The following is a 26,751-nucleotide window of genomic DNA, read 5'->3' as shown; positions in this document are numbered from 1 at the left end:
AGGCATGTTGTATCAGGTAAGAGAAACTGTGGTATATTCGCCTTTAGTGTGAGGATTTATGTTAATCTGACTGGGAGGTTGGCTGTGTTTAATGTTTGTTGTAGCCACAGGCGCAAGAAGCTTCACATTCTTCTAGTGTCCTTGTCTTTTTCTCCTGTCTTGACTCTGGGCTTCCCTAAGTATTCCTCTTCAGAGAGTCTGTATCTGCGGCTCTTTAACTGTGATCAGCTGTTCTTCTGGACCAATGCTGGTGTTGTGGTAGGGTGCTGGGCTGTAACTTGCACAAGTGTTTCTTGTTGTTTTTTTTTTTTTTTTTTTGCAGTACGCGGGCCTCTCACTGTTGTGGCTTCTCCCATTGCGGAGCGCAGGCTCAACGGCCACGGCTCACGGGCCCAGCCGCTCTGCGGCATGTGGGATCTTCCTGGACCGGGGCACGAACCCGTGTCCCCTGCATCGGCAGGCGGACTCTGAACCACTGCGCCACCAGGGAAGCCTTGCACAAGTGTTTCTAACCTTTGTCCCCGAGTATTGTTTTCCTCCCCACCCACACCCCTTATTTCCTTCCCTGGCTAAAGCATCCCCCATTTGTTTCCTTGAAGTCTTGTCTCCTGTTCATGCTGGGTTTTTTGTTATTATTTTTTTTTTCAAATAGACAAGACAGAAAGGCCGCAAAGGACTGCAGAGGGCAGCCTTCTCCTCCTCCAGCTAGAATAAGTTTTCAGCGTTTTCTTTTAACAAAGTCCTTTCCCCTTTGTTAGGGAAAAGAATCTGGGCGGTATAACAGTGGCTCTTCTCCCCCTCTTCCTGCCAGATTCCCAAGGGGAACCTTCTTGGATCCTTACCATGAGAACTTGGTGGGGTCACTGGAAGAAAGCCCAGGAAAGTGCAGAAGCCCCTTTATGATTACAACCCCAGGAGTTTCTCACTCTCTGCACTCAGCTTCCAGTAGTTTGTCCGAATTACTAGTCAAATAAGTGGTTCTATATTTCTGGTACCCACTGACTTCTGCTTTAAATGTAGTATCTCTCTGTTTTTCCTGTGTCTCCAGATATTGGGTTAGTGGTTTGCCCTGAAAGCTCAGTTCTCTGATAAGGGAAGAAAAGTCATTGATTTTCAGCTTGTCCAGCTGTTTATTGTAAAGACAGGAGGCATGACTTCTCCTAAGCTCTTTACATGTCTGAGCTGAAACTAGAGTTCTCTTCAGCTCTGAGATTTGAAAGAAAAGCTTAAAGATTTTTTAATTAAAGAAATTACAGAAATACTCATAAGGGAAGAGCTTTCCTTTGGAATAAGAATCATTTTACAGAAATTAAGAAAATGGATTGTTGAGAAAAACAGCTGAGGTTCCTCTTTTCCCCTCAAGGACCTGTCTATCTTGTTTGTTCTTTTGTTGTCTTTCAACAGAGTTTAAAAAAGAAAAGGCTATAAAAATCACAGAAGATAGCCTGCCCTTTATAGGGAAGGAATGGTGTGAGGAGAGGAATTAGTAGAGCAGGGCTCGGGGAAGCAGCTTGGTCTAAAGCTAGCCAAGCTGCGGTGCCTGGCTCCAGGTACACGTTGGTGGAATTTACTCCACTTTCCCTGTGTCTCAGGAAAGGCTTTGAGGCTCTTGCTAACTGTAAAATTCTTGCTTCTGTATTTATTTACCCTGTCTGGTCCCTTGTTCTTGCCAACAGTGTTCTCCTAGGAAATCTCAAAGATGTTTTGTTGCTTCAGGATCCGAAGCTCAGGATAGGAACCTGCTCTGCTGAGATGTGCAGGTTGGCAACGGCCAGACAGCTCTTGGGGACTCAGAAAGGAAAGGACGTGAATGAGGAGGGATCAGTGCCAGGGCTGCCACCTGAAGCTGACAGAAGCCTCACGTGGTTTTGTAGCCCTTGTCCCAGAGCTGTAGGTTTAGCATCCATAATGGAAAAACAGGAAGCTGTCTTCTGAAGAAGCATAGGTGTTGATATTGCTTCCGGTCAGAGCCAAGAACTTATTAATTTCAAAATTAAGGCATTGAAGAGTTTCCTCTAGGAAACTCTTAAAAGCACTAATTTAGAAGATAGCATGTGTAACAATTAAGTTATGAAACCAGGGATAATTGAAAGAAAAATTATTTACATGTTATCAGAAAAACATAAGAACAACCCACATATGTCATGGATTAGTTCTTGTGCTACTGAAACTGCCTGTCAGATTTTGGATTCTTTGCTTTGAGAATATTGTGTTTGCATTGGTACACATTCATAGAACAAAACACTAAGAAAAGAAGATGATGAAAAGAGAGCAAACTGTACATTCTACAATGAGTAACATAACAATACCAGAATCTGAAATTGTTAGCCATCATTTACTTGAATCAGGATGTTAACGGGGTGAAAGAAGCCCAGTCTGTCAGTAAAGACTTTAATTTCAGAATAACTTGAAGGAAATGCTGTGAATTTCAAATAAATACAGTCATACTTTTAGAGAAATGAAGTTAGTTGACATTAAAGCTATGTGTTTTATAGTCTTAAGAATAATTTTGATTTCACATATTTTTGAGTTAAAATATTGTTACTTAAGTGGTACCAGTAATGAATCAGCTTTCCTTGAACAGAAATGAAACGTCTTTTAAAGATTATTTTAAAATACGACAAAGTGTGCTGTGGTTTGAGGTGACATTAGCACGTGTGGGTGTGGCTCTTGTAGATTGCAGAGACACACAATCCTAAGTGACCAGAGTCTGAGTAGTGGAATACATAGTGCCATATACACTGTCATTCTCCTCCTTTTACCTTTTCAGAGGATTAATTAACTGAATTTTACAGCCATCTAGATCCTGATCTTTTCTGCCGAAAGCAATCTTCATTAATCTTTCATAATCTCCTTCCATTAACTGAAGAAAGTTTCACCCATGTTTACCCAAGAGTCAAAGCAAGGTTACCTGGAACCTTCCTCTCTAAATAGCGCTCCCACCTGCCCTCACCAAATTCCTTATATTCTGAAGACTGTAAGAACTGTGTTAAGTAATATTACAGAACTGGTTGTGTGTTTGTAAGGAATAATCAGGAATATTTATGAATGGTTAAAAAGTATAGTGTTCAGGTTTATGATTCCCTTCCCCTAGAAATCTCAAGCTTTGGAGATTAAGCACTTGAGGTCTAGGAATTTAAAAAAAATCAACAGAGGCAATTGCTGTGCTTCCTGCCCCTCTCACTGTGGAAGTCTTCCCCCGGAAGTGCAGGAACCGTGAGGCGTTCTGTTCTGAAGACCCCCTTTCACGGTGTGTAAAGGGAAAATAGGGAGAGACGTGTGAATCGCTCAGAGGAAATTGGTATCTGCCTTTCACTGCCGTCATCTTTTTTCTCAGCTAGTATCGTGATTGATAATACATTTTAACATAATTTGTCTACTTTGGCAGAAATATAAAAGCACATTCTACAGAGACAATTACATTTGATAACAAAAATCACTTGCAAATCAGGAAAATAAAGCTGAGAAAATGATTGTTAGCAAGGTATATCTTTCCTGTGTGTGTAATTTTTAATCTCAAAATGTCTGAGGAAAATATTCAAGTGAATGTCATTAAATAGCAATTGTTATATTTTAGGAAACGGCAAGGAGCAACTGAAGACCTTAAGACTGATTGGATCGTATAATACCTGACTTTTGAAATTCTGGAGTTGATAATTAGCTATAATATTTATATAAATATTCACTTCCTTTTTAAAAAATAAATGTATCATGATATATAATTGATGAATCTGATTTCAGTTAAATAAATGTGAATCTGATTAGTAATATTGAATCAGTTTCCTCTCTAAAAATGGTTTTTATTTTTTAAATATCTTTATTGGAGTATAATTGCTGTACAATGCTGTGTTACCTTCTGCTGTATAACAAAGTGAATCAGCTATACATATACATATACCCCCATATCCCCTCCCTCTTGCATCTCCCTCCCACCCTCCCTATCCTACCCCTCTAGGCGGTCACAGAGCACCGAGCTGATCTCCCTGTGCTATGCGGCTGCTTCCCACTAGCTAGCTATTTTACATATGGTAGTGTATATATGTCAATGCTACTCTCTCACTGCGTCCCAGCTTACCCTTCCTCCTCACTGTGTCCTCAAGTCCATTCTCTACATCTGTGTCTTTATTCCTGTCCTGCCCCTAGGTTCTTCAGAACCTTTTTTTTAAATTTTTTATTTTTTTAAGATTCCATATGTATGTGTTAGCATACAGTATTTGTTTTTCTCTTTCTGACTTACTTCACTCTGTATGACAGACTCTAGGTCCATCCACCTCACTACAAATAACTCAATTTTGTTTCTTTTTATGACTGAGGAGTATTCCATTGTATATATGTGCCACATCTTCTTTATCCATTCATCTGTCGGTGGACACTTAGGTTGCTTCCATGTCCTGGCTATTGTAAATAGTGCTGCAATGAACATTCTGGTATGACTCTTTTTGAATTATGGTTTTCTCAGGGTATATGCCCAGTAGTGGGATTGCTGGGTTGTATGGTAGTTCTAGTTTTTTGAGGAACCTCCATACTGTTCTCTATAGTGGCTGTATCAGTTTACATTCCCACCAACAGTGCATGAGGGTTCCCGTTTCTCCACACCCTCTCCAGCGTTTATTGTTTGTAGATTTTTTGATGATGGCCATTCTGACCGGTGTGAGGTGATACCTCATTGCAGTTTTGATTTGCATTTCTCTAGTGATTAGTGAAGTTGAGCATCCTTTCATGTGTTTGTTGGCCATCTGTATGTCTTCTTTGGAGAAATGTCTATTTATGTCTTCTGTCCATTTTTGGATTGGGTTGTTTGTTTTTCTGATATTGGGCTGCATGAGCTGCTTGTGTATTTTGGAGATTAATCCTTTGTCAGTTGCTTCGTTTGCAAATATTTTCTCCCATTCTGAGGGTTGTCTTTTCGTCTTATTTATGCTGTGCAAAAGCTTTTAAGTTTCATTAGGTCCCATTTGTTTATTTTTGTTTTTATTTCCATTTCCATTTCTCTAGAAGGTGGGTCAAAAAGGATCTTGCTGTGATTTATGTCACAGAGTGTTCTCCCTGTGTTTTCCTCTAAGAGTTTTATAGTGTCTAGCCTTACCTTTAGGTCTGTAATCCATAAAAATTGTTTTTATAATTGTGAATATAAGTGTATTATATTCTTAAATCAAGTTATAACTTTTATCCGTGTTGCTTCATTTGACTATGCATTATTTTTTTTTTTTTTACCTTTGGCCTATGTGTAGAGGAAATACATAAAAATATTTCGAAGTAAGGTTTCTCCTAAAGATGTTTTAACTTATTTCTGCTTTCTCCCAAATCTCATCAGATAAAAATATAGGCTACAGTCAGATATTCCATGCATTTATTTTTAGACTTTTCTTCTTTACTTAGATCTAGCCTATAGAAATTAGGGTTTTATCCCAGCGTGTCCACATTTTTTTTTTTTTGTCTTAATGATAAGAGAACACAAATCTTCATAGGTCAGGCATTTTTGTAATAGTAATAGAAGGGAAAAGTGTATTTGCCAATACACTTCATGACCTGTTTCCATCTATTAATGAATAAAAGATTATCTGAATCTACTGTTCCAACTATAATAATATGAATATTGTTCTTAGGTTTTTCATGGTTGTTAATGAAAATATTCTGTCAAAATTAAAATGAAATGTGATAAATATATTTTATACATTGAAAAATGCTTATTGAATACCTTCTAAAAATAACAGTCACTGGGGGAAACAATGAAAATACAAAAATGACAGGATTTTATTCTTTCCCTCAAGGTGTTTGCATGTGGTCAGGAGACAGATATGTAAGTAAAATGTGATGAATGGTATAATTAATCAGTGTGTCTCTGCGGGTGTGTATAGGGCATAATGTGAACACGTGGATGACAGTCTCTTAATTTGATACTGGATAGTTTGCGTGGATTTCTTTAATGCTCCACCCTGGCTCCATATTAGAATGACCTGAGGAGCTTTACAAACCACTGGGTACCTGGGCCCCCACCTCAGACTAAGTGAAACAGTCTGTGGATGTGGGGCCTAAGTGTCTATTTTTTAAAAGCTTCCTACGTGATGCTGAGGCTTAAGGACCCCTGGTCTGACAGTTCATCTGAGGTCTTCATGCCATGGTCATATCTAAGTATAGAGGAGGCTGGGAAACAGTCTAGCTCTCTGCCCAGAAGAAGAAATGATTTGGAAGTCTGGAAACTCAATCCTCTGTTGGAACTTTAATGAAGGTTCTAACAAGGACAATTCCTGAATTTTGGAAGATGTGTAGAAATTCAGCAGACTGGAGGAAAACAACACTTACGAAGGCACGAGGAGAATGAAATGGCTTGGAGTCTATGGGAGATTCATTGTGTGTTTTGGTGGAGTAGCAGATGAAGCTAGAGTTAGGAAAGGACTTGAATGTTAAGGGGCCTCACATGCTAGCTGGAAGAGCTTGGAACTATCACAAGATAGGGAACACTGTTCATCTGTGAGGCAAGGAATGACAGGAACAAGTTGGGGTTCTGGAAAGATCCCTCTCTGTAGTCTAAAGAATGGATTGCATGTGGCCCATCTCCTGCCTCACCCCACCTGTGGGCATGGCGCAGCATTATTAAAAAAGAAGTGGAGGGCTTCCCTGGTGGCGCAGTGGTTGGGAGTCCGCCTGCTGATGCAGGGGACATGGGTTCGTGCCCCGGTCCGGGAAGATCCCACATGCCGCGGAGTGACTGGGCCCGTGAGCCATGGCCGCTGAGCCTGCACGTCCGGAGCCTGTGCTCCGCAATGGGAGAGGCCATGACAGTGAGAGGCCCGCGTACCAAAAAAAAAAGAAAAAAAGAAAAGTGGAACAGGACCTGCATATTAATGTTTTGCGTAGTCATGAGGCTCTGCTCCTTGCCCTGCTGTGGTCCTGTTTTCCTGTGTTGCCTGTGAAGTTCCTAGACAACTGGATTTCACCTGGGTGTCTCGTCACATCCTCTTGGATCCATGCCTTGTACTATGCTTCAGAATTCCTCTGTGCTCCTGCGCTTGGGAGCTTTGGCGTGAGTCAGAACGCTAGACCACCTACTTGCCTTAAAAGGGACATGATGAAAGCCCAGGAATTCAAGCAGAAAAAGGGATCAGCTGGAGTCTGTAGTTTAAGACATACCATTCTCCAGAACTACGAATAACATCCACCTATTCCTCTCACTCACGTTTTATAGAAAAGATAGTATCCTTTGATGGCTGTCTCCCATTTACATTTCCAGCATTTATCTGATGCAGCATTTCTATAAATTGTGGTCTGATGGGGCATCTCTGATGAGGGTGTTCTTTCAATATAGCACCTATTCTGGTCAGCCACTGATCAAGGCTCTCCATATATTGCGGTCCCTCTTCCCATGGAGCAATATTTTGGGGCAGGGGCATATGTGGCAGGGGGCGGGGGGGAATCAAAAGTTCTGTTGTGTACCTGTTAGACGTCACATGTTAGACGTCCATGTGATGGCAGGTGGTAGTTGAATATACAAGTCTGAAATTCCAGTGAGAGGTCAGAGTTGGAGATAAAGATTTGGAAATCATTTTGATAAAGTTAGTGTTTTAATTTAAGTCATGAGACATTATGAAATCATACTGGGAGAGTCTGGGGCTCAAGAAGAAAAAGGGCCAACGACAGAGAGGCCTGGGGATGCCAGGATTTAGAGGCTGCACAAAGGTAAAAGAGCCAGCGAGGAGGGAGGAAACCAGAAAGTGTGGTGTCAGGAAAGCCAAGGGAATACATTGCAAGGAGAGAGTTTACCTGTGCCACACAACAACGAAGTGACCCTTGAATTTGTGAAGTGGAAGCCACTGTTGGCTTTGACAAGGGAAGAGTTTTTGGAGTGGTTGGGAGTGAACCTGACTGGAGTGGGTTAAAAGAAGAACCAAGAGGGCTTCCCTGGTGGCGCAGTGGTTGAGAGTCCGCCTGCTGATGCAGGGGACACAGGTTCGTGCCCTGGTCTGGGAAGATCCCACATGCCGTGGAGTGGCTGGGCCCATGAGCTATGGCTGCTGAGCCTGCGCGTCTGGAGCCTGTGCTCTGCAGCGGGAGAGGCCACAACAGTGAGAGGCCCGCATACCGCCAAAAAAAGAGAAGAAGAAGAACCAAGAAAGTAAGAAAGTGGTGTTAATAGGAAAACTTCAGGGAATCAGCTAATATGAAGAATATTATATAGTCAAGAAATTCCTTCTATTTAGTATATTAAATCATTTTATTAAAAAAAAAAATTATTGAGCCCATACCTTACTATGTGTCAGGCTCACAGTATCGGACTTGGTTCTTAATTGTTTATTGCTTTCGGACGTTTAGAAATGTATCTCCCATAAAATCCCGATTTCTTCTGGTAGGTGGTCAGAACAACTTTTTACGAAGTACTTTTTTAAAAAAGCAGTTGGAAAGGGCTGAAGAAAAAGGACTGTATGCTTACGAAGAGTATCCTGTGAATTTGACACTTTTAGATGATTATTGGGGTCATAATATCCTGAACCCTCTTTGTTTAAGACCAGAAAAAAAATTTCTTTTTTCCGTTTTCCCTAATTACCTTAGATAGAGCAGGGCCAACTGATCATTGTCTTAGTAAGATTTTACTTGTGTAATGGGTGGCAGTGATGATTCTAGTTATTTGTTACAAACTGGTAGAAAGGCCTCTCTTGTTAAATGTTTTTAAATGATGTCATTTCCTGTTTGCAAAGTGTTTTCAGTTGTTTGTTACAAAGTGGTAGAAAGGCCTCTCTTGTTAAATGTGTTTAAATGATGTCATTTCCTGTTTGCAAAGTGTTTTCATGATTCTTTTGTGAAGGTCTCCAGGTGAAGGAGGCTGACATCTTGTTTCACGAAGCCTCAGAAGTTTGTGCACTCACTATGTACATGGTATGGTACTAAAGGAATAGTATTTGAAAAATATAGATAGGTTTGCTACCCTGTTTTGTTTGAGAAATCAGATGCTATTAGGATTGTTGCACTGAAAAATACTGCAGTGATAAAAACACGGATTCGCTATGCTTATTTTGAGTTTCCCTTTCAGTTTTTCACATAGGTCAGCTCTTCTTTCCACTGTACATCCATGGCAAACTGCTGAATCTGAAACTTCTCAAACTCAACAGGTTCAAAGTGCTCTTTTTTCTCATCTCAAACCTGGTTCTATTTATGTATGTTCAGCTTTCTGACTCAACACCAGGAGCCATTCGTGTTTATTGCCTTCCCAGTCCAAACAGTAATCTGGTACTGCTACTTTCTCCATTATGTTGCAGTGTCTGCTCTTGTCTTCCACAACCATCCGCATAGATGGAAACTTCAGTACCTCTCATATGGAGCGTGACAGTAACCTCTCACCTGCTTCCTCCCTTCTAATCCTACATGTTTTATTGCCATATTAATATTATTGAAGCACCATCCTGTTCTCATCATGACCCAGCTTTGAACAGGGAGAAAAAATATGGCTCCTCTGTTAACAGAATGAAGTTCGTAGCCCTTGGCTAGGCTTTCAACACCTGTGGCATTCAGCCTGGCCCTCACCTGCCTTTCTATGTTCTTTCCCATGTTCTTCCCCACGTGACGATTCTTTACACACCCCCTGTGCCAGGTGAGCCGAAGCACTCCCTGTTCCTTATCTACACCCTGTATTTTCTTGAATTTTAATTTTGTCTCACTTTATTCTCTTCACTTGGAATCCCCCTTCTCTGTTCTTAAAGAATCAAGCGAAATTCCTCCTCCACAAAGCCTGCTGTGCTCCTGCCTTCACTCATTTTTCTTAAATATTGTAGGAGAGGGGAAAATCCGTGAGGAATGTATAATTCCCTAGCATACCCAAAAGCTTGTGATATTATACTTTGTATTATAGATACTTATACATGGCTCTCTTATTGCATTGTAACAACTTGAACATAGGATAAATATTAAAATCCTTTTACCGTAAATTGTCCAGTAATATTTAACGTGTTTCCTGTTGTGGGCCCTCATGGCAAGTGACTGACAGAATGGAAACTGAGGGTGAGGTGTCGTGAAGGAGAGGGAGGTGGTTACGTTGAACCCTGGGGTCAAACTATAGGATTCAGACCCTGGCCCTGCCGAGTATGAACTGTGTGACCTTGATCCTGGAAAATTGTTTAAACCTGTCTGTGCTTTAGATTTTTTCATTACTAACCTGGGATGATGATAGGAACTCCTTCCATATGGTTGCTCTGAGGTTTAAATGTAATGATGTTTACAAACACTTAGAACGTTTCCTGACATACAGTGCTGTATAAATTCACCTCTTACTAGTCCTGATGAGGCTAAAGTTCTAATCTGCTCTGACAGCGTCCTCTAAAGTCGCTGATAGTGTCTGTGTTATTTTACTTAGTGCTAAAATCTCTCCGTTTCATCCTTATTAATGTGAATGTATATTCAATTATTTTATTGAGGGAAGTATAGTTAGTAAATAATTGCTTGAAAATGTTAGCTCATGACTTCTGTCTAGAAGATAAAATGTTAATACCAAATGGAATCCTAAGGAAAATTTCATGATGTGCAAAAATTTGCGAAGTTATACCTACCATTTTAGGCAATAATGTATGCATAGTCTCCAGGCTATCGAAGTCCCCTGGTTTTTATGTTTGAAGTTAAAGTTCTTGTGTTCTTACTTTTGAACATTTTTTTCCATTACTTAATATAGTTTAGTTCAGTTCACATAGGCTAATTTTATATCTCATTAACTTGTTCATCTTTTTCCTACTTTTAAGTAGTATTCAAAGGGAAGCGTGGTTTGGGAAATGCAATTTTAAGACTCTCAGAACTGTTCTCTGAGAAGCTGCGGCAGAACTGCTCTTTCCGAGCCAGGTTTCTTATGCACAGTTTAGCAAGTAGACGTGAGAGTGATCTTTACAGGCTCTGCCTTTAGCAGCCAAGTGCTCCCTGACTCAGACGTAACAGCATCCAGGCAATGCGTCCCTCTTGAGAATACGGGGATCACTTCACTTCCTCGTGCTCTTTGTGCTGCACGAAGTTGCAGAAGGAGTTTTAGTTACCTTGGAGTTGCTGGCTAATTGTCAATGATCAGATAGCGGGAAGGAAGGACTTTTTTGCTTCTGTTTTTGAGGGAGGTTGCCTCATGGAAGATGGGTCAGTCTGGAGGGATGTTAGGGTCCAAGAACCTTTCAAATACAGGTGGAATTATTCCTTGCATTTACTTTAAAACTGGGACTGGTTACGGGAATCCCACCACTGGAGATGGATTGGTTTAGGCCTCTTGTTAGGGTGGTAGGGTGAGCTAACAAGGGTCATATATTGTGGTGTGAGGTAGGGGTCATAAATATCTGAGAAGTTGAATAATGAGAAGACTACTATGAAAGACATATTGTCAGGTAGTACCTGCTTTGTTACCCAGTAGGTAGGCAGGTAGTCTTCTCAGAAGATTTGGAGATTGATCTGGACAATGAAGGTAGGTAAGAAGAGCACCCCAGGCAGGAGAAATATACACAACATATATGATTGGGGAAATGTAATATGTTTTGTATATAATGAGCAAACTAATTTGTATAAATAATGCAAGTATCCAAGAGGTTAAAAAGTGAGATTGGTACAAAATAGGGTGGACCTGAAAACTAAGCTGAGATGTTTGAGTATCATTCTTTCTCATTCATATCCACTTATTTTCATTCACTTCCACCCATACTTCCATCCCCCTGCCCTTTACCCCTCCTCCTCTTCTAAGATGTTAGCCTGATCAAGGGTAGTGAGAATCATGTGTAGAAACAGGGCAGCCATGAAGAAGAGTGGATTGTAAAGAAGGACACTTCAGTCTTAGCTGAGGCCATTGTTGGATGCCTGAAAGGAAAGACCTTGCCTTCAACTGGAGATAGAGAACTGGGACTCAGGAGAGAGGCCAGAGCTATGTGCTGAGTTATGTTATGACATCATATACAACAGCAGACGCTCTGTCTAGAACAGCTAAGGACCAACTGTGTGTGCTTATGGGCTGAGAGAATGAGGGGGCTCAGCACAGAAAACGGAGCAGGAACAATCAGTACTCTATCTTCACGATGAGTAATTTGATCCAAGTGATGGTAGAAAATTAACAAATTTATTGATGAAGTAAATGAATTTGCTAATTCTTAATACAGCTTTTGACCAGGGTTTTTAGGCTATGTTGCAAAATCCATGCATATTTGGCACTGTCAAATAAGTCAAACACTGGGCTGTGAGAAAATTATAATGTTGGGTGGAGTGTTCTTTTGGAATTGGGGTTAGGTTTGTGCAAATTCATTCTCATGATGTATTATGTCTAGATCACCAGATTTATAGATGATATAAACAGAATAATCAGCAAATGAATTAATCTCACAGAAAACACTATTTATGTAACAGTGCAAATCCTAGTGTACTTGTATATTTCATACTAAAAGATAAAGGTGAATGTTATAAGAAAGTAACAGAATATAATTTGTTTGAAAAGAGATATGCCATAATTGGACTGGGGACTCAGAAAAGAACTAATTTTTCTTTCAGTGGGAGAAGCGCACAATTGACTGGGGTTAGCGCAAACAAAGGCATCATTATGGGAAAACACAGCTATTAATCCCCATTTTTAGTGATTGACAATATTAATGTGAAGACAGTTATCCTGGTTCTAGAAAATAGATTAATCATAGAGGGCAATGATGCTAAACAGTGCTATGAAAAGTGCTTTTTTAGAAGACTTTTTTTTTCTCTTTAAGATATGAGCAAATTTAACGAATTTGAGTATTTGATGTTTGTAGTTTTTACAGCGTTAGAAGAATGATATCAGATGCTATAAAATGAAGCTGTTGGGTAAAACTTGGTAAGGTTGTTCTTATGTGGTTTAAAATTTTCTTACCTGTAAGATAGTTGGCCACCAATGAAGTCTTTGGGTCTTCCCAAGGACTTCTGCGAAGGGAGATTTGTTGATTTCTGAGACCTTCTCTTCTCAGAACTGTTTCCACGGAACTTGAGAGGACTGGGGCCCAGAGAGCCCAGGGTTTGAGATTTGCAAGTCAAGACTAATAGATGCGGCATCAGATCAGTATTTTCTCTATTCCTCAAAGTCCATTTTTTAATATTTCCATTTTAGCAAATTCATCCTGATATTATCAACTAGGAAAAACATCTCTTCCATCACTGATTGCCCACACTCCTTGATCAGTAGCTTTCTGGTGGCAATTCTATTCTGTTTTAAATGCTGTTTTTACTGTTTTCTGTATGAAATGTGAACTCCTGGAAGGCCACTACTTCTGCAGCTACAGAATAGCTTTCAGTAGTGCTTGCTGTACAGTAGGTGTAGAAAAAACATAGAGTTAGTAAAGTAATTGTGGGCCATTCAGTCAACATTGTTCAGAGCCTATGTCTTAGTGTCCTTTAATGAAGAATTTAACAAATCTTCGAAAGGGTAAGGTTGATGATGTGTAGGCCTGTGGTGGCCATTTTCCATTGCTTATGTTTGAGAAGCCAGACAGCCTCTTCTAGAAGAAATGAATAGAGACTTCTATAAAGAAGATTCTCCTAGAGCCATGGTTCTTTACCTCTTTTGAGTTAACCACCCCTTTGGGCAAGCTATGAAATTCAAACAATTCCTCAAGGAGAAAAGTGCATATCTCTCCAAATTTTGCTCCCAACTTGAATGGTTCAGACTCCTGAAGGTCCAGGTTAAGAACTTCATAGCCAAGAGAATTCTGAATTTGGAAACAGCAATCCCTGTGTAATGAATAGGCGGAAAATAAAAGTACTGAATATTTGTCAAGACATTGAAATATTTTGATAATTAAAGTGATAAAATGTTCTGTATAATAGATACTCAAGGCATTGCAGAGAATAAAGATATGTTTAGGCATCTGTTATGGTCAGGGTTGAATGACCCTCTTTCAAAGACCTGGAAAACATTCTGTGCCAGGCAAGAATATCTGTGAAGTATAAGTAATCTATTGTCATATAAAGTGTTGTAATCAGGAATTTAAAGTAAAAGAAAATGAAATTAAAAGATGTCCTTGTGGAGTGAGGACTTGTCTCTGGCCTCTACTACCAACTCCATGGTCCCCAAATTATCCCCATTGACTTTATCTCACAGCCCAAATTAGGCACTAGAAATGGATACATCACCAACATTTTAAAGTCTGATGTCCCACATCTATTAAACCATCCATATGGGCTTTTTTCTACTTTTTTTTTTTTTCTTGAGGGGAAGGAGGAGAGGAGGTAGTGTGCAAAACCAAGTTTTCAGAAAAGAAAAGATTATTTTCACCATAATGATGTATACAACTGTATTGACAAAGTGAAATGCACTTCAAGTGGCTAGAGATACACTACACCACGCAAAAAAAGAGTCTTAGCCAAGGAGTAAGAGTACCTGGATTTGGTCTGCCTTCAACTATGTGATTCTGGGTTTCACTACATAACTCTAATTGGATTGGTTGTGGGCTGTGAAAGAAAGAGAGAGGTCAAAGATGAGACCTAGGCTTTGGGCTTGAACAAATGGTAAATAGGTGTGCCATTTATATGACATGGCATTACTCACGGAAGGAGTGATTGAGGTGGGGAAATGGCAATCAGAATTCCATTTGGGGCATGTTAAATGCAATGTGCCTTGTCTTCATGCAGGTTGAAATGGTAGGTAGGCAGTTGAAAATAACAGACTGGCCCTCTGGTGAGAGGTTGGAGCTATAAATACATACTTGGGAGTTATCAGTGAATAGATGCTCTTTATGGCCATGCACTTTGAGAAAAGCACCTAGGCAGTGAACGTGTAGATGAAAGAGGTCTGTGGCCCCAATCCATTGTTTATAAATGTTAATCTCTCGTGCATGGGAGCACGTCTCCAGTTTAATAATGGAAATTAAAATCTATTTGCCTTATTAAATTTATTTTTAAACATTCTGAAAATGAGGTACATTGTATAAAACTAACCAACTGGGGATTGGGTGGAGGAAGTGGGTGTGGTGATAAAAGGGCAACATATGGTGTTAAAACTGTTCAGTGTCTTGACTGTGGTGACTGAGTGAACCTAGACAGATAATAAATTGTATAGAAATCCATACAAATGAGTGTGCATAAAACTAAGGAAACTGGAATAGGATGGATGACTGTATCAATCAGTATTCTGGTTGTACATGATGGTCTAGTTTTATAAGATGTTACCATTGAGGGAAACTGGGCAGTGTACAATGGATATCTCTCAATTATTTCTTACAACTGCATGTGAAACTGCAGTTATCTCAACTGAGGAGTCAACCTTTAAGAAAGCATTCATAATCCTAAAGATGCTACCAGAAAACTACTAGAGCTAATCAGTGAATTTTGTAAAGTAGCAGGATACAAAATTAACGCACAGAAATCTCTTGCCTTCCTATACACTAATGATGAAAAATCTGAAAGTGAAATTAAGAAAACACTCCCATTTCCCATTGCAACAAAAAGAATAAAATATCTAGCAATAAACCTAAGGAGACAAAAGACCTGTATGCAGAAAACTATAAGACACTGATGAAAGGAATTAAAGGTGATACAAACAGATGGAGAGATATACCATGTTCTTGGATTAGAAGAATCAACAGTGTGTAAATGACTATACTACCCAAAGCAATCTACAGATTCAGTGTGATCCCTATCAAACTACCAGTGGCATTTTTCACAGAACTAGAACAAAAAATTTCACAATTTGTATGGCAACACAGAAGACCCCAAATAACCAAAGCAATCTTGAGAAAGAAAAACGCAGCTGGAGGAATCAGGCTCCCTGACCTCAGACTATACTACAAAGCTATAGTAATCAAGACAGTATGGTACTGGCACAAAAACAGAAATATGGATCAATGGAATAGGATAGAAAGCCCAGAGATAAACCCACGCACATATGGTCACCTTATCTTTGATAAAGGAGGTGAGAATATACAATGGAGAAAAGACAGCCTCTTCAATAAGTGGTGCTGGGAAAACTGGACAGCTACATGTAAAAGAATGAAATTAGGACACTCCCTAACACCATACACAAAAATAAACTCAAAATGGATTAAAGACCTAAATATAAGGCCAGGCACTATCAAACTCTTAAAGGAAAACATAGGCAGAACAGTCTACGACATAAATCACAGCAAGATCCTTTTTGACCCACCTCCTAGAGGAATGGAAATATAAACAAATGGGACCTAATGAAACTTAAAAGCTTTTGCACAGCAAAGGAAACCATAAACAAGATGGAAATACAACCCTCAGAATGGGAGAAAATATTTGCAAACGAAGCAACTGACAAAGGATTAATCTCTAAAATTTACAAGCAGCTCATGCAGCTCAATATCAAAAAAACAAACAACCCAATCCAAAAGTGGGCAGAAGACCTAAATAGACATTTCTCCAGAGAAGATATACAGATTGCCAACAAACACATGAAAGAATGCTCAACATCACTAATCATTAGAGAAATGCAAAGCAAAACTACAATGAGATATCATCTCACACCAGTCAGAATGACCATCATCAAAAAATCTAGAAACAATAAATGCTGGAGAGGGTGTGGAGAAAAGGGAACCCTCTTGCATTGTTGGTGGGAATGTAAATTGGTCCAGCCACTATGGAGAACAGTATGGAGGTTCCTTAAAAAACTAAAAGTAGAGCTACCATACAACCCAGCAATCCCACTACTGGGCATATACCCTGAGAAAACCATAATTCAAAAAGAGTCATGTACCAAAGTGTTCATTGCAGCTCTATTTACAATAGCCAGGACATGGAAGCAACCTAAGTGTCCATAGACAGATGAATGGATAAAGAAGATGTGGCACATATATACAATGGAATATTACTCAGCCATAAAAAGAAACGAAATTGAGTTATTTGTAGTGAGGTGGATGGACCCAGAATCTGTCATACAAAGTGAAGTAAGTCAGAAAGAGAAAGGCAAATACTGTATGCTAACACATATATATGGAATCTTAAAAAAAAAAAATTCATGAAGAACCTAGGGTCAAGACGGGAATAAAGACACAGACCTACTAGAGAATGGACTTGAGGATATGGGACAGGGGAAGGCTAAGCTGGGATAAAGTGAGAGAGTGGACATATATGGACACGTATACACTACCAAACGTAAAATTGATAGCTAGTGGGAAGCAGCCGCATAGCACCGGGAGGTCAGCTTGGTGCTTTGTGACCACCTAGAGAGGTGGGATAGGGAGGGTGGGAGGCAGGGAGACCCAAGAGGGAGGAGATCTGGGGATATACGTATATGTATAGCTTATTCACTTTGTTATAAAGCAGAAACTAACACACCATTGTAAAGCAATTATACTCCAATAAAGATGTTTAAAAAAAAAAGCATTCATAAAAATTATATAAACTTTCAACTGTGTTTGAGTTTCGTAATACTCAAAAGAAAACAAAACATGGCACATGGAATGGTAAACTAAAATTCTTACTTATAGTTAACCAGCTGATTTACCTCCTTGAATTCTGTCTAGCATTACATAAAACAAAGACAACCAGTAAAAAGTTTTATTGGTTGTCTTTATTATATTAGCTTTTCCTCTTTTTTTTTGTAAACATGTTTGGGAGTATGCTTTTCTAGCTTCACAGAAACGGCACTGTAGTCATCAGTCACATTTCAGGCTCTGGTTGCTGTTAACGGACAGTTCAGTACAGTAATGCTCTGCTTTTCTTTGTCTATATGTTTTCAGACAAATGCAGTTAAGACATTAATATTTTTTTAAAGTAGAAAACTCTGAGAAAGAAAACACTTGCAAACTGCAGAAGTGACTCAAACAATTCCATTTAAAGTTAAATAAGAACTGTTAATATGAAGATACAAATAGTTAAAGATGTTAAATCATATTTTGTGGTGAAATATGAAGGAGAAGTTTTAAGGTTTTAAGATGTTAAATGCTATTTCTTGGTGGAACTGTAACTCTTCACTGCAAGTAACCATTTTATTTTTTGTGGAAAAATATTTATCAGCATTTAAGCAAAATGAGAAGATACCCCATGTTACGTTTACTGTATTTGAGGTATTGTAGTTAGGGTTCTTACACATAATTTTTGTTTTTAGGACCTTGATTTCGGTTACCTGGAATAGGCATTTACCATCTATTTTTTTCCTTAATAATTTTGTTAGTTTTTAATGTAAGTCATTTTGACTTCAGATGCAGTGAACAGAGAGACTTGTTTCTGTTTGATTTTGAATATGAATCAATTAAAATAAAAAGTGTATTTTTTTTTGAGATGACATAGCAACTCCTTTACAACAAGGATTTAGTTTAAGAAAATCTTGGCTATTTAAAAACTTGTTTTTAAATAAACTTGATTTTTTTATATAAACTTGGGAACATTTTTTGGAAAGGTGACCTTAGATCTGTTAAACAAACAGATAGATGGATTGATATAGAGGGACAGGTAGACTTCCTTATGTCCCTCTTAACCTGTTTGTGATGGAGACAGGCACAGTGACCTTTCCGAAGTCCTGCTTAAAACCTCTCGGTGAAATCCCGGTGCTATAGGAACCAATTGCAACCTCCCTAATTTGCCTGCGAAGAGTAGGCCTATAAGGTAGTCCCACCTCTCTCTCCAGCCCCATCTCTCATGAACCTTCCCTTCTTCCCTCTCTCCCCCCATTCCATTCCCCAAACCACTGTCTGCTCTCACCTCCAGACATTTGGTGCCCTCTTACTGGAGCACCTACCCTTCTTCTTGACCCTTCATATACATTCTGACACCACCATCCTACTGACCTGCTTTGCCCCTACTCATCTTTTTCAGAATTTTTCTTATTAAGGCTATTTTTTTAAATGTAACATGGTAAATTTGTAGTTCTTCAGCAAATGGACAAGTTAATCTGTATTCTCCTGGGTGTTTAATGTTGTACTCAGTACTAATCCAATTTTTAGATGGACTTTTACTAAAGTATGGTTGTAGTGTTTGGTCTAGGCTTCTTAATGAGGGAAGTGGGAGAGGGGAAGGAATTAAAGAGAAACATTGGCCTTGTTCACATCTGTAACCCACCCAGTGCAGCCCACACTGTGCCTGGCCCATAGGACTGCCTCGATTTAAGAGGTCTTAATGAACTAGTACAGGGAGATAGACGGAATCATGAGGGAAAGTTAAAAGAGGTTATAGAAAAAGTTAAGGATTATGTCAGTGGAGAAGTTAAAGTAATATTCCATGTAGATGGAAATATCTATAAAAATGAGGATAGCATGCTAAGCTTTCAATCAAATTTAGAATAAGAGAATGGAATTCTAACGTGGTGCCGGTCTGTGAAGGGATTTCTTGGCAGTATGAGCCTGTTGGTACTAGAATGAGGAGCATATGAAGACCTAAATGGTAGAAAGTTATAGCAATCAATCAAATAGTGCCTTGATAGTTTAGCACAAATAAAAACTTACTATAAAAATGAAGGAAATATTTTTTGGAAGATCAAGGAAAAAAGTGAAACATTACTCAGTATCTCACTCTCCAGAAATGCATTCTGGGAATTTGAAAGAACAAAGCAAGAGATTTATCTATTTTGAACTATTTAGGACTGACCTTAATGAAGGCAGAAGGATGGCCTGAATAAACTTAATGACAGCTTAATGCATCCTCGAGGAAACAAGGACTTCTTGGTTTAGCTCTGTTGTGGACAGGTTGGGCAAAGAATTATTATAATTAGATTTTTTGGTAAGCTGAGCTATTAACCTTAGAGATTTATTACCTTTTTTGTGAGCAAACCACAATGAAAAGTGCCCAAGAAATTTAGAGTGTCAATCTAATTAAACAACTTTCTGTGTTCTCAGTAGGTAGTTGAGAGAATTTATAAAGTTTTTTCAGAGTCATTTTGTCTTTGCTTTAATCTGTAGGTCACTGCCATTAAGTAATCATGTATGTGTGATTTCTGTTTTGTTTTTAAGTTGGATAATGCAGATGAACAAGCAGCCCAGATCAGAAGGGAACTTGATGGTCGTTTGCAATTGGCAGAGAAAATGGCAAAGGTAAATTGTTAACTTTGATATACTGTACCACATTTCTTTCTGTACTTAGATTTCTGTGAGCTGAAAGAGTTTTGTATAGATAAAGCCAGAATAATTTTATTTTCTCATGCATACCTCTTAAGCCCAGGTACCTGAATGCATATTATCTAAAATGGAGCACATTATCTATTTTACATATCCATCCTTATATAAGATGTTTAAATTCAGTGATAACTTTTGTAGATTATTCTTAAAGCAATGCCTGAATTTCTCAAACTGCCAGACTTAGAAGAATTTTAATACTGTACTAAGCATAATATAATCAGAGAGAAAACCATCCTGCCTGCAGAATCATACAATATATTCCGAAGTATCTAGCACAGTGCTTGGCACACAGTGGTGTCAACTAATATTTGAATGGTTGAAAAATGTAATTTGAAGTTTCTAGTACAGAGTCTCATAGGGCATATTGAATACAATATTTTGTTTACTTTTATTTATACAATCATTGTGTGAACAGAAATAGATTTCAAACAAAAGCCATGAGTTTCTTTTTACTTCTGAGGACTCTTTGTCTAAATCATTCTCCAGTAAATTGATGCATTAATTTACTTCAGTGGTAAAAATAAAATTTTAGTCTCTTAAAATAGACTTGAGGTTATAATGCTGTTGATCTGAGAATAAGATTTTTTTCCTTTTGCTAAATGAAAAATGTGAGTATTTGATAGACTCTCCCTCCCTCCCTCTGTGTCTGTCTCTGTCCCTGTCTCTCTGAAGAATCCTCTCTGTTGGGGATTTTTCTTCATTTTAAAAACTTTAGGCATAACATGTATATAGCAAAGTGCACAGATCTTAAGTTTACAGCTTGATGAGTGTGTATGCGCCCTGTATTACCTCCCAAATCAAGATAGTGAACTTTTCCAGCACTTTAAGGAGATATATCCCATACTGCATGTGACTATTGTCACATGATTGTACTCAGTGTATAATTAATGAGCACACTAGTTAGATGTTAAAACTAGTCTGAAGGGCATTTGAAAAGTAGGTGTTTTTAGGCAAAATTAAAGTAAGATTCAAATATTAGATATAAAAGTGGTTAAAAAAAAACTGGTTAATTTCCAACAGGGATTTAAACTATAACCATTGGATTATCTTAGTCACCAGACACACATTATTTATATCTTTACCAGACAAAATTCTACAAAGTAACGTGTGACTTCACTTGTAAACAGGATCTTTAATCAATGTAAACGGTAAATTGAACTAGGTACATTTCCCCCACATGGTCCTTGGATGGCCTTTGCTCACATATGACGTTGGAAGGACCTGTTCCCTCACCTTTTTGCCTTGTATCTGAGTTTTGGATGCTTTTTATGACAGCTTTTAAAATTAGTCCACAAATGTAAAAATGTTTTTATGCTTTATCTTTTTCCTCTTTTGCATGTATTGAAAAACTATCCAAAACATTATTCCCTGCATCCCCAAAGGAAACCAAGTTATTATATAACTGAGTAGTTATGTGTTTTTCCTGAGGATGCAAACTTACTGTGTGGGAATGTTGCTTCAAGCTATAGAGGAATATTAAAAGGATACTTAAGAATCTTCCTTGGGAGAGTTTATTATGGATGTAGATATTTAATCTCTCTGTGATATAAATACACAATTTTAACATTGATTATATGTAAGTTATTTTAAAAGAAATATGTCAAGGTTATATTGGGGGAAAAGAAAAACAGGTGGTCCAGGACTCTGGGACTGATTCATGAGGTGGTGCCAGATGCTCCTTTCCAGCCCATGAACAAACTGGTGCAAGTGAGTCAGACCAGGGGCAGGTTGATGAATGCATTGTGGATGTATTCCATTCACCCTGGAGATGGGGATTTCTTAGGTAACAGTTTGAATGGTGCCAAAGGAGACAGTAGTAAAGGCATTGATTTTTCTGGAACATTAGGCAGTCATTCATTTGAACGATGGCAGCTTGAGGCTGTCATCCCCCAGCCAGTTTTATACTGCTTTCATTACATTACATCGCATTTCCCATCATAAAGCTGTATACCCTCTACCTTTCAGAGAGAAGACCTAAGTGCCAGGCTGTCAGAGGTTAAAGAAAGAGCCAAGAGTATGAGGAAACCTGACTTGCTATTTGTGGGGATGTAAATGGGTATAACCTTCTCTAAGGGCAATTTGGCAATAGCTGTTAATATCTATCTAAGTATCAATACTTGGAATGTCCTTTTAACTGAGTGAAGGAAACAGAAGTCTGATTGCAGAGGTCTGAAGACTGAATGGCAACACTCATGTAATTTGGGAAGAAAATTGAATCTCCTAATTTGATATTATTACTTTTTCATGTACAGCTTTTATCATAAATTTACATTAGGCTTTAAACTTAATTTTTTCTAAACCTTTACTAAAAAACTGAATTTATGGCAATAAGGGGTCTTGATACATTTGTATGACATGAAAGTTAACTAATTTTAGAAATATGGCCATATTTCTATTTCATAGTAAAGGTTTTTCAATTTGAATGCCTAACACATCAGTGGTATGAAAGAGAAATACTGTTAAAATGTTTGTTTCTTAACAATCAGAGCAGTATATACTGAACATTCTTCTTATAGACCAGTTGTTCCAAGTATTTCAAAGATATCAGTGGCTAATTAAGATTCATCTATACACTAAAACTTTTACATGTATGATTTTTAGAGTTGGTTTTTCCCTTAAATAAATACCATATCAAAAATAAAGTTAAGCTGAAAATGTATATCATGTGATTCATTTTTTATGATAATGATCCTCCATAAGGTAGATAAGGTACAGTTAAATATAATCAAAATTGCCAAAGCCTGAGGCTTTTAAAGCCTAGAGTATCATTGAGCATCACAATTTCTAAGACAGTCGAGTATATATCCATCATATAATCTTTTACGATAAAATTGAAATATGACTTGTGTAACATTATTATTTTAAAAATTATTTTCAAGGAAAGAAAATTCCCCAGATTTATAGCAAAAGAGATGGAGAATATGTATATAGAAGAGTTGCGGTCTTCAGTGAATTTGCTAATGGCCAATTTGGAGAGTCTTCCAGTTTCGAAAGGTGGTCCAGAATTTAAATTACAAAAATTAAAACGTTCGCAGAATTCTGCCTTTTTGGACATAGGAGATGAGAATGAGATTCAGCTGTCAAAGTCCGACGTGGTGCTGTCATTCACCTTAGAGGTAAGTGGCTTTATCCCACGTTTGCTTCCGGCAGTGTAAATGAGGCTACAGGGTCATTTCCGCTGACCTTGGTGGTAACGTTTCAAATTTAAAGCAATGTAATATATTTTGAAGAAGTTAAATTATTCTTCATTTGCTAGACAATCAGAGTGTGAATGCAAATTGTGCTTTAAACATAACAGTGGTGTTAGGGTTAAATAATAAAATAATACAAGTTTTGAGGCAAGTGTTCTTGGTGCCACCTAGGCTGGTGGAAATTTATTGGTAGAGTAAGCACTGAAACACGCTTGAGTGGAAATAGGATTTAAACACATAATTGAATTCTCTGTAATTTGGAAACTCCTTTCAAGCTTTTGGTTATTCTTGTTTTTAATCTGCTTTAACTACGAGATCATCTTTCTAGAATCAAATCGCATAAACCAGCTGTAATGTACAGTATTGGGTACTATAGATGATGAGAAGTAAAGACTTCTGCCTTTCTAGGATTTGCCGTTTCATTACAGGTACAGTAAATATCATTAAAAAGAAGCGAGAATAAATGTGGTGCATTTAAAATTGTGTTCCCCAAGACTTCAGAGTTTCATCTCTTTTATACAGATCACTGGAAACCAAAGACATTGATCCCTGACCCCTTCTACTGCTCCCTGTGGATATTTTTCATGATGGCATTTCCTCACTGCTAAACTCTGTATATGGGCTGATCCATGGATATGTGTATGGGTTTATACCCAACACCCACACATATGCTTGCAATATCCAGCTTAAATTTTTAGCCTCTCAAAAATTCAAGCTTGTAACTCCCTTCTTGCATTGTTATGTACTCTCTCTGCTAGGTCCCAGTACTGCTATTTGAGTTTGCTCGTTGACAAAGCAAAATATGTGGAGTCTTAGGAGGTACAGCTTTAGATTTTTTTTTTGATACCTCTTACACTTGGCTTGCTTCGTTTATGGCAGAAAAAGCAAATGTCTGCTTCTGTTCTTTCCTCCACTTACTCAACTCTAAGAGAAATTCAAGCTTGAGGATAAGACAACTGCCTGTCTTTCTTCCCTTCCAGGCTAACATTTTCTTTGTAGGTTAGTAGATTCAATTCAGTGTCAGGGTAGAAATAGGAGATTTTCTTCTGACTCCATACCCAGTTCAGGGATTAGCTAATAACTTTGCCAAGTGGCTTTGTTCCTGGGTTTCTTCTCAATCTCTTTAACCTCATAACCTCAGGATGTTTAATTTGAAACTACATAGTATCTCAGGTGTAGAATTTCCCAATCATTCCTGCGTCAGGTTTCCTGCCAACTAAAATGAAAACTGCCAACTCTTTTTTTCTTAAGGTTTTGTACAAAACAAAGTCAATTATTTAATTACAGTCTAACTTTTTCTAACAAGAGTTTGGCATTTAAATTCATTAATAATAAAAAATAATTTGGAAAGCAAATGATTTGTGTAATGTTTAAACCTACCATTATCTCTATAAGCATGCAGAACTGAAAACAGTTCAAAACACTTTCTCTTTTCTGTTGTTTAAAAATCTTACACCATTGTTAAGTAATTAACTTTTATGAATTCTCTTTCCCTTTTTTTTTTTTTTTCTGCGTCACACGGGCCCCTCACTGCTGCGGCCCCTCCCGCCGCGGAGCACAGACTCACAACGCACAGCCCCAGCGGCCATGGCTCACGGGCCCAGCCGCTCCGCGGCATGCGGGATCTTCCCAGACCGGGGCACGAACCCGCGTCCCCTGCATAGGCAGGCGGACTCCCAACCACTGCGCCACCAGGGAAGCCCTCTCTTTCCCTTTTGAAAACAAAATTATGCTCATGAGTTAGTTTTTCTGTGAAACTATGAATTGTTATTCTGTGCTTCATTGCCAGTATGTTAAACAGGGTTGTTCAGTTAGCAATAAAAGGGTGTTAGGAGGAAGAAATGAGTTAAAACTTCATTTTGCCATGGTCTGAGAAGCTTCCATATTTTTACAATCGTTTTGACATCCTCTGTTACTAGGTCTATATAAGGCAGATATTCTCCTATCATGGCATAGTACAGATCTGTTCCATGTTGCCTACAGTATTTTAAAGAGGAGTTGTGTCTCACAACAAAATGATGTCTCTTTCAGGGCAGACTACACAGTGCTTGTCCATGGGACACCTGAGGGAATGGACCAGGTACCTCCTCCAGCCCCAAGGCCTCTGACCTCAGCCTAGCTAAATTGAATAATTATCTCTCGCCCATTATCCAGGCCTCGCTCATCAGACACCAGATTTCAGCCTAAGAAAACTCTGAAGGGCAAGCAGTTAATCCATTTTAAGGGTTTCACATTTCATCCGTCAGGCTGGTCCAGTGGAGAAGGAGTTTTTCTAGGAACTGAAGTCTGAGTCAAATGAATAAGTGCAGATTTGAAACACTGCTAAAAATTTTATCATTTCTTTAAAATTTCTACCCACTCCTCCCTTCTTGCACCACACCACGTAACATATAAATCAGTTATTTATTATATTTATTATTCATTATCTGGCTTTCTCTACTAGAATGTAAGCTTTAGGAAGTTAAAGTCTTTTTTTTTTCTTTTTTGTTTACTGAGGTATCCCAGGAGCCTAAAACAGTGCCAACAGCCTAAAACAGTTGACTCAATAATTGTTTATTGAATTGGGAACTTTGATGGTATCAAAACACAGCAGTTAGCCTCACAAGATTACTCTTATGTCTCTTCATTTATGAAGCCTTCAGAGAGACTTATAAAGCAAGAGACAAGCTAACTCACAAAACACTAAGCCAAACAATGGTATGTTACAATTTAATATTCAAGTAAGGTTAGGAAAACGTTCATCCGTGAAGTTATGAGTCTGTTGTAAGGGGAATGGTGTCAGTGGCGTGAATATAGTTGATGTTCACACTGAGTGCTTTAGGGCCGGCAGACCCTGTGACCTCCTCTGTGTTTGGAGGTACGTGTGTGGTCCCCCTATTCACCATACTGCTCAGCTGCCTTTACCCACAACCCGCACATGCCTGAGTGCCATGTAACTCTGTGGGCGGACAGTGCATTATTCAGAAGCGTGTTATCTGGTTTCATATTTTGTACATGCCTCCCTTCTTTATGCTTGTCGAATAACTTTGTTTTATCCTGATTACATCAGTTATCCAGAGATCTGGGAAGAAAAGGCAGAACACAGATCAGTTTTATTTTCTGTAGTTTCATTATCAAGTTTTACTGGCAGTTGGTTGAAACAGTTGCCTAAGGTAACTTAGGTTAGTTGATGGTCCATGGAATTCTTAGCTGCCTTTATCATTAATGATTGAGACTAGTTGCACTTTTCAAACTCCTTTTGGAAGTCAGATCTGTAGAACTGTGTTTTATTTACTTATATGTGTGGATTCATAACAGAAGTTACGTCTTTTGAAAGCGGCAATTTCTGCAGGATAGAACATTCCCGGAACAGATGGGAGCATTGTTTTGAGGGACAGAAAACTGTTTCACAACTCGTATGTTTTAGGAGATCCTGTTTATAGTAGCTTTGTAGTAGAGGTGACAGAAATAGTGTTAAGCAGATGCTTCCTTTCTTCTCTCTTGCACTTTGGCTATTAAACACGCTACAGAAAGAGATGCAGGACAAACAGTCA

At 38.5% G+C, this 26,751-nt stretch overlaps 1 protein-coding gene across 13 annotated transcripts in view; it reads left to right on the top strand.

The window, feature by feature from the left end:
- The window catches only part of CADPS2 (calcium dependent secretion activator 2), a 492,820-nt gene that overhangs the window by 161,689 nt on the left and 304,380 nt on the right, over positions 1–26,751 (top strand). For all 13 annotated transcript variants that reach the window (XM_065883719.1, XM_065883723.1, XM_065883721.1 and 10 more), the window contains exons 4-5: positions 19,863–19,943; positions 22,907–23,143. In XM_065883719.1, the coding sequence (XP_065739791.1) occupies positions 19,863–19,943; positions 22,907–23,143 (318 nt within the window). The remainder of the gene's footprint in view (positions 1–19,862; positions 19,944–22,906; positions 23,144–26,751) is intronic.

This window comes from Phocoena phocoena, chromosome 9, assembly GCF_963924675.1.
Source record: "Phocoena phocoena chromosome 9, mPhoPho1.1, whole genome shotgun sequence".
Classification (NCBI taxonomy): Eukaryota; Metazoa; Chordata; class Mammalia; order Artiodactyla; family Phocoenidae; genus Phocoena; species Phocoena phocoena.
The sequence above is the reverse complement of the archived record's forward strand: the minus strand, read 5'-3'. Positions and strand labels throughout refer to the sequence as shown.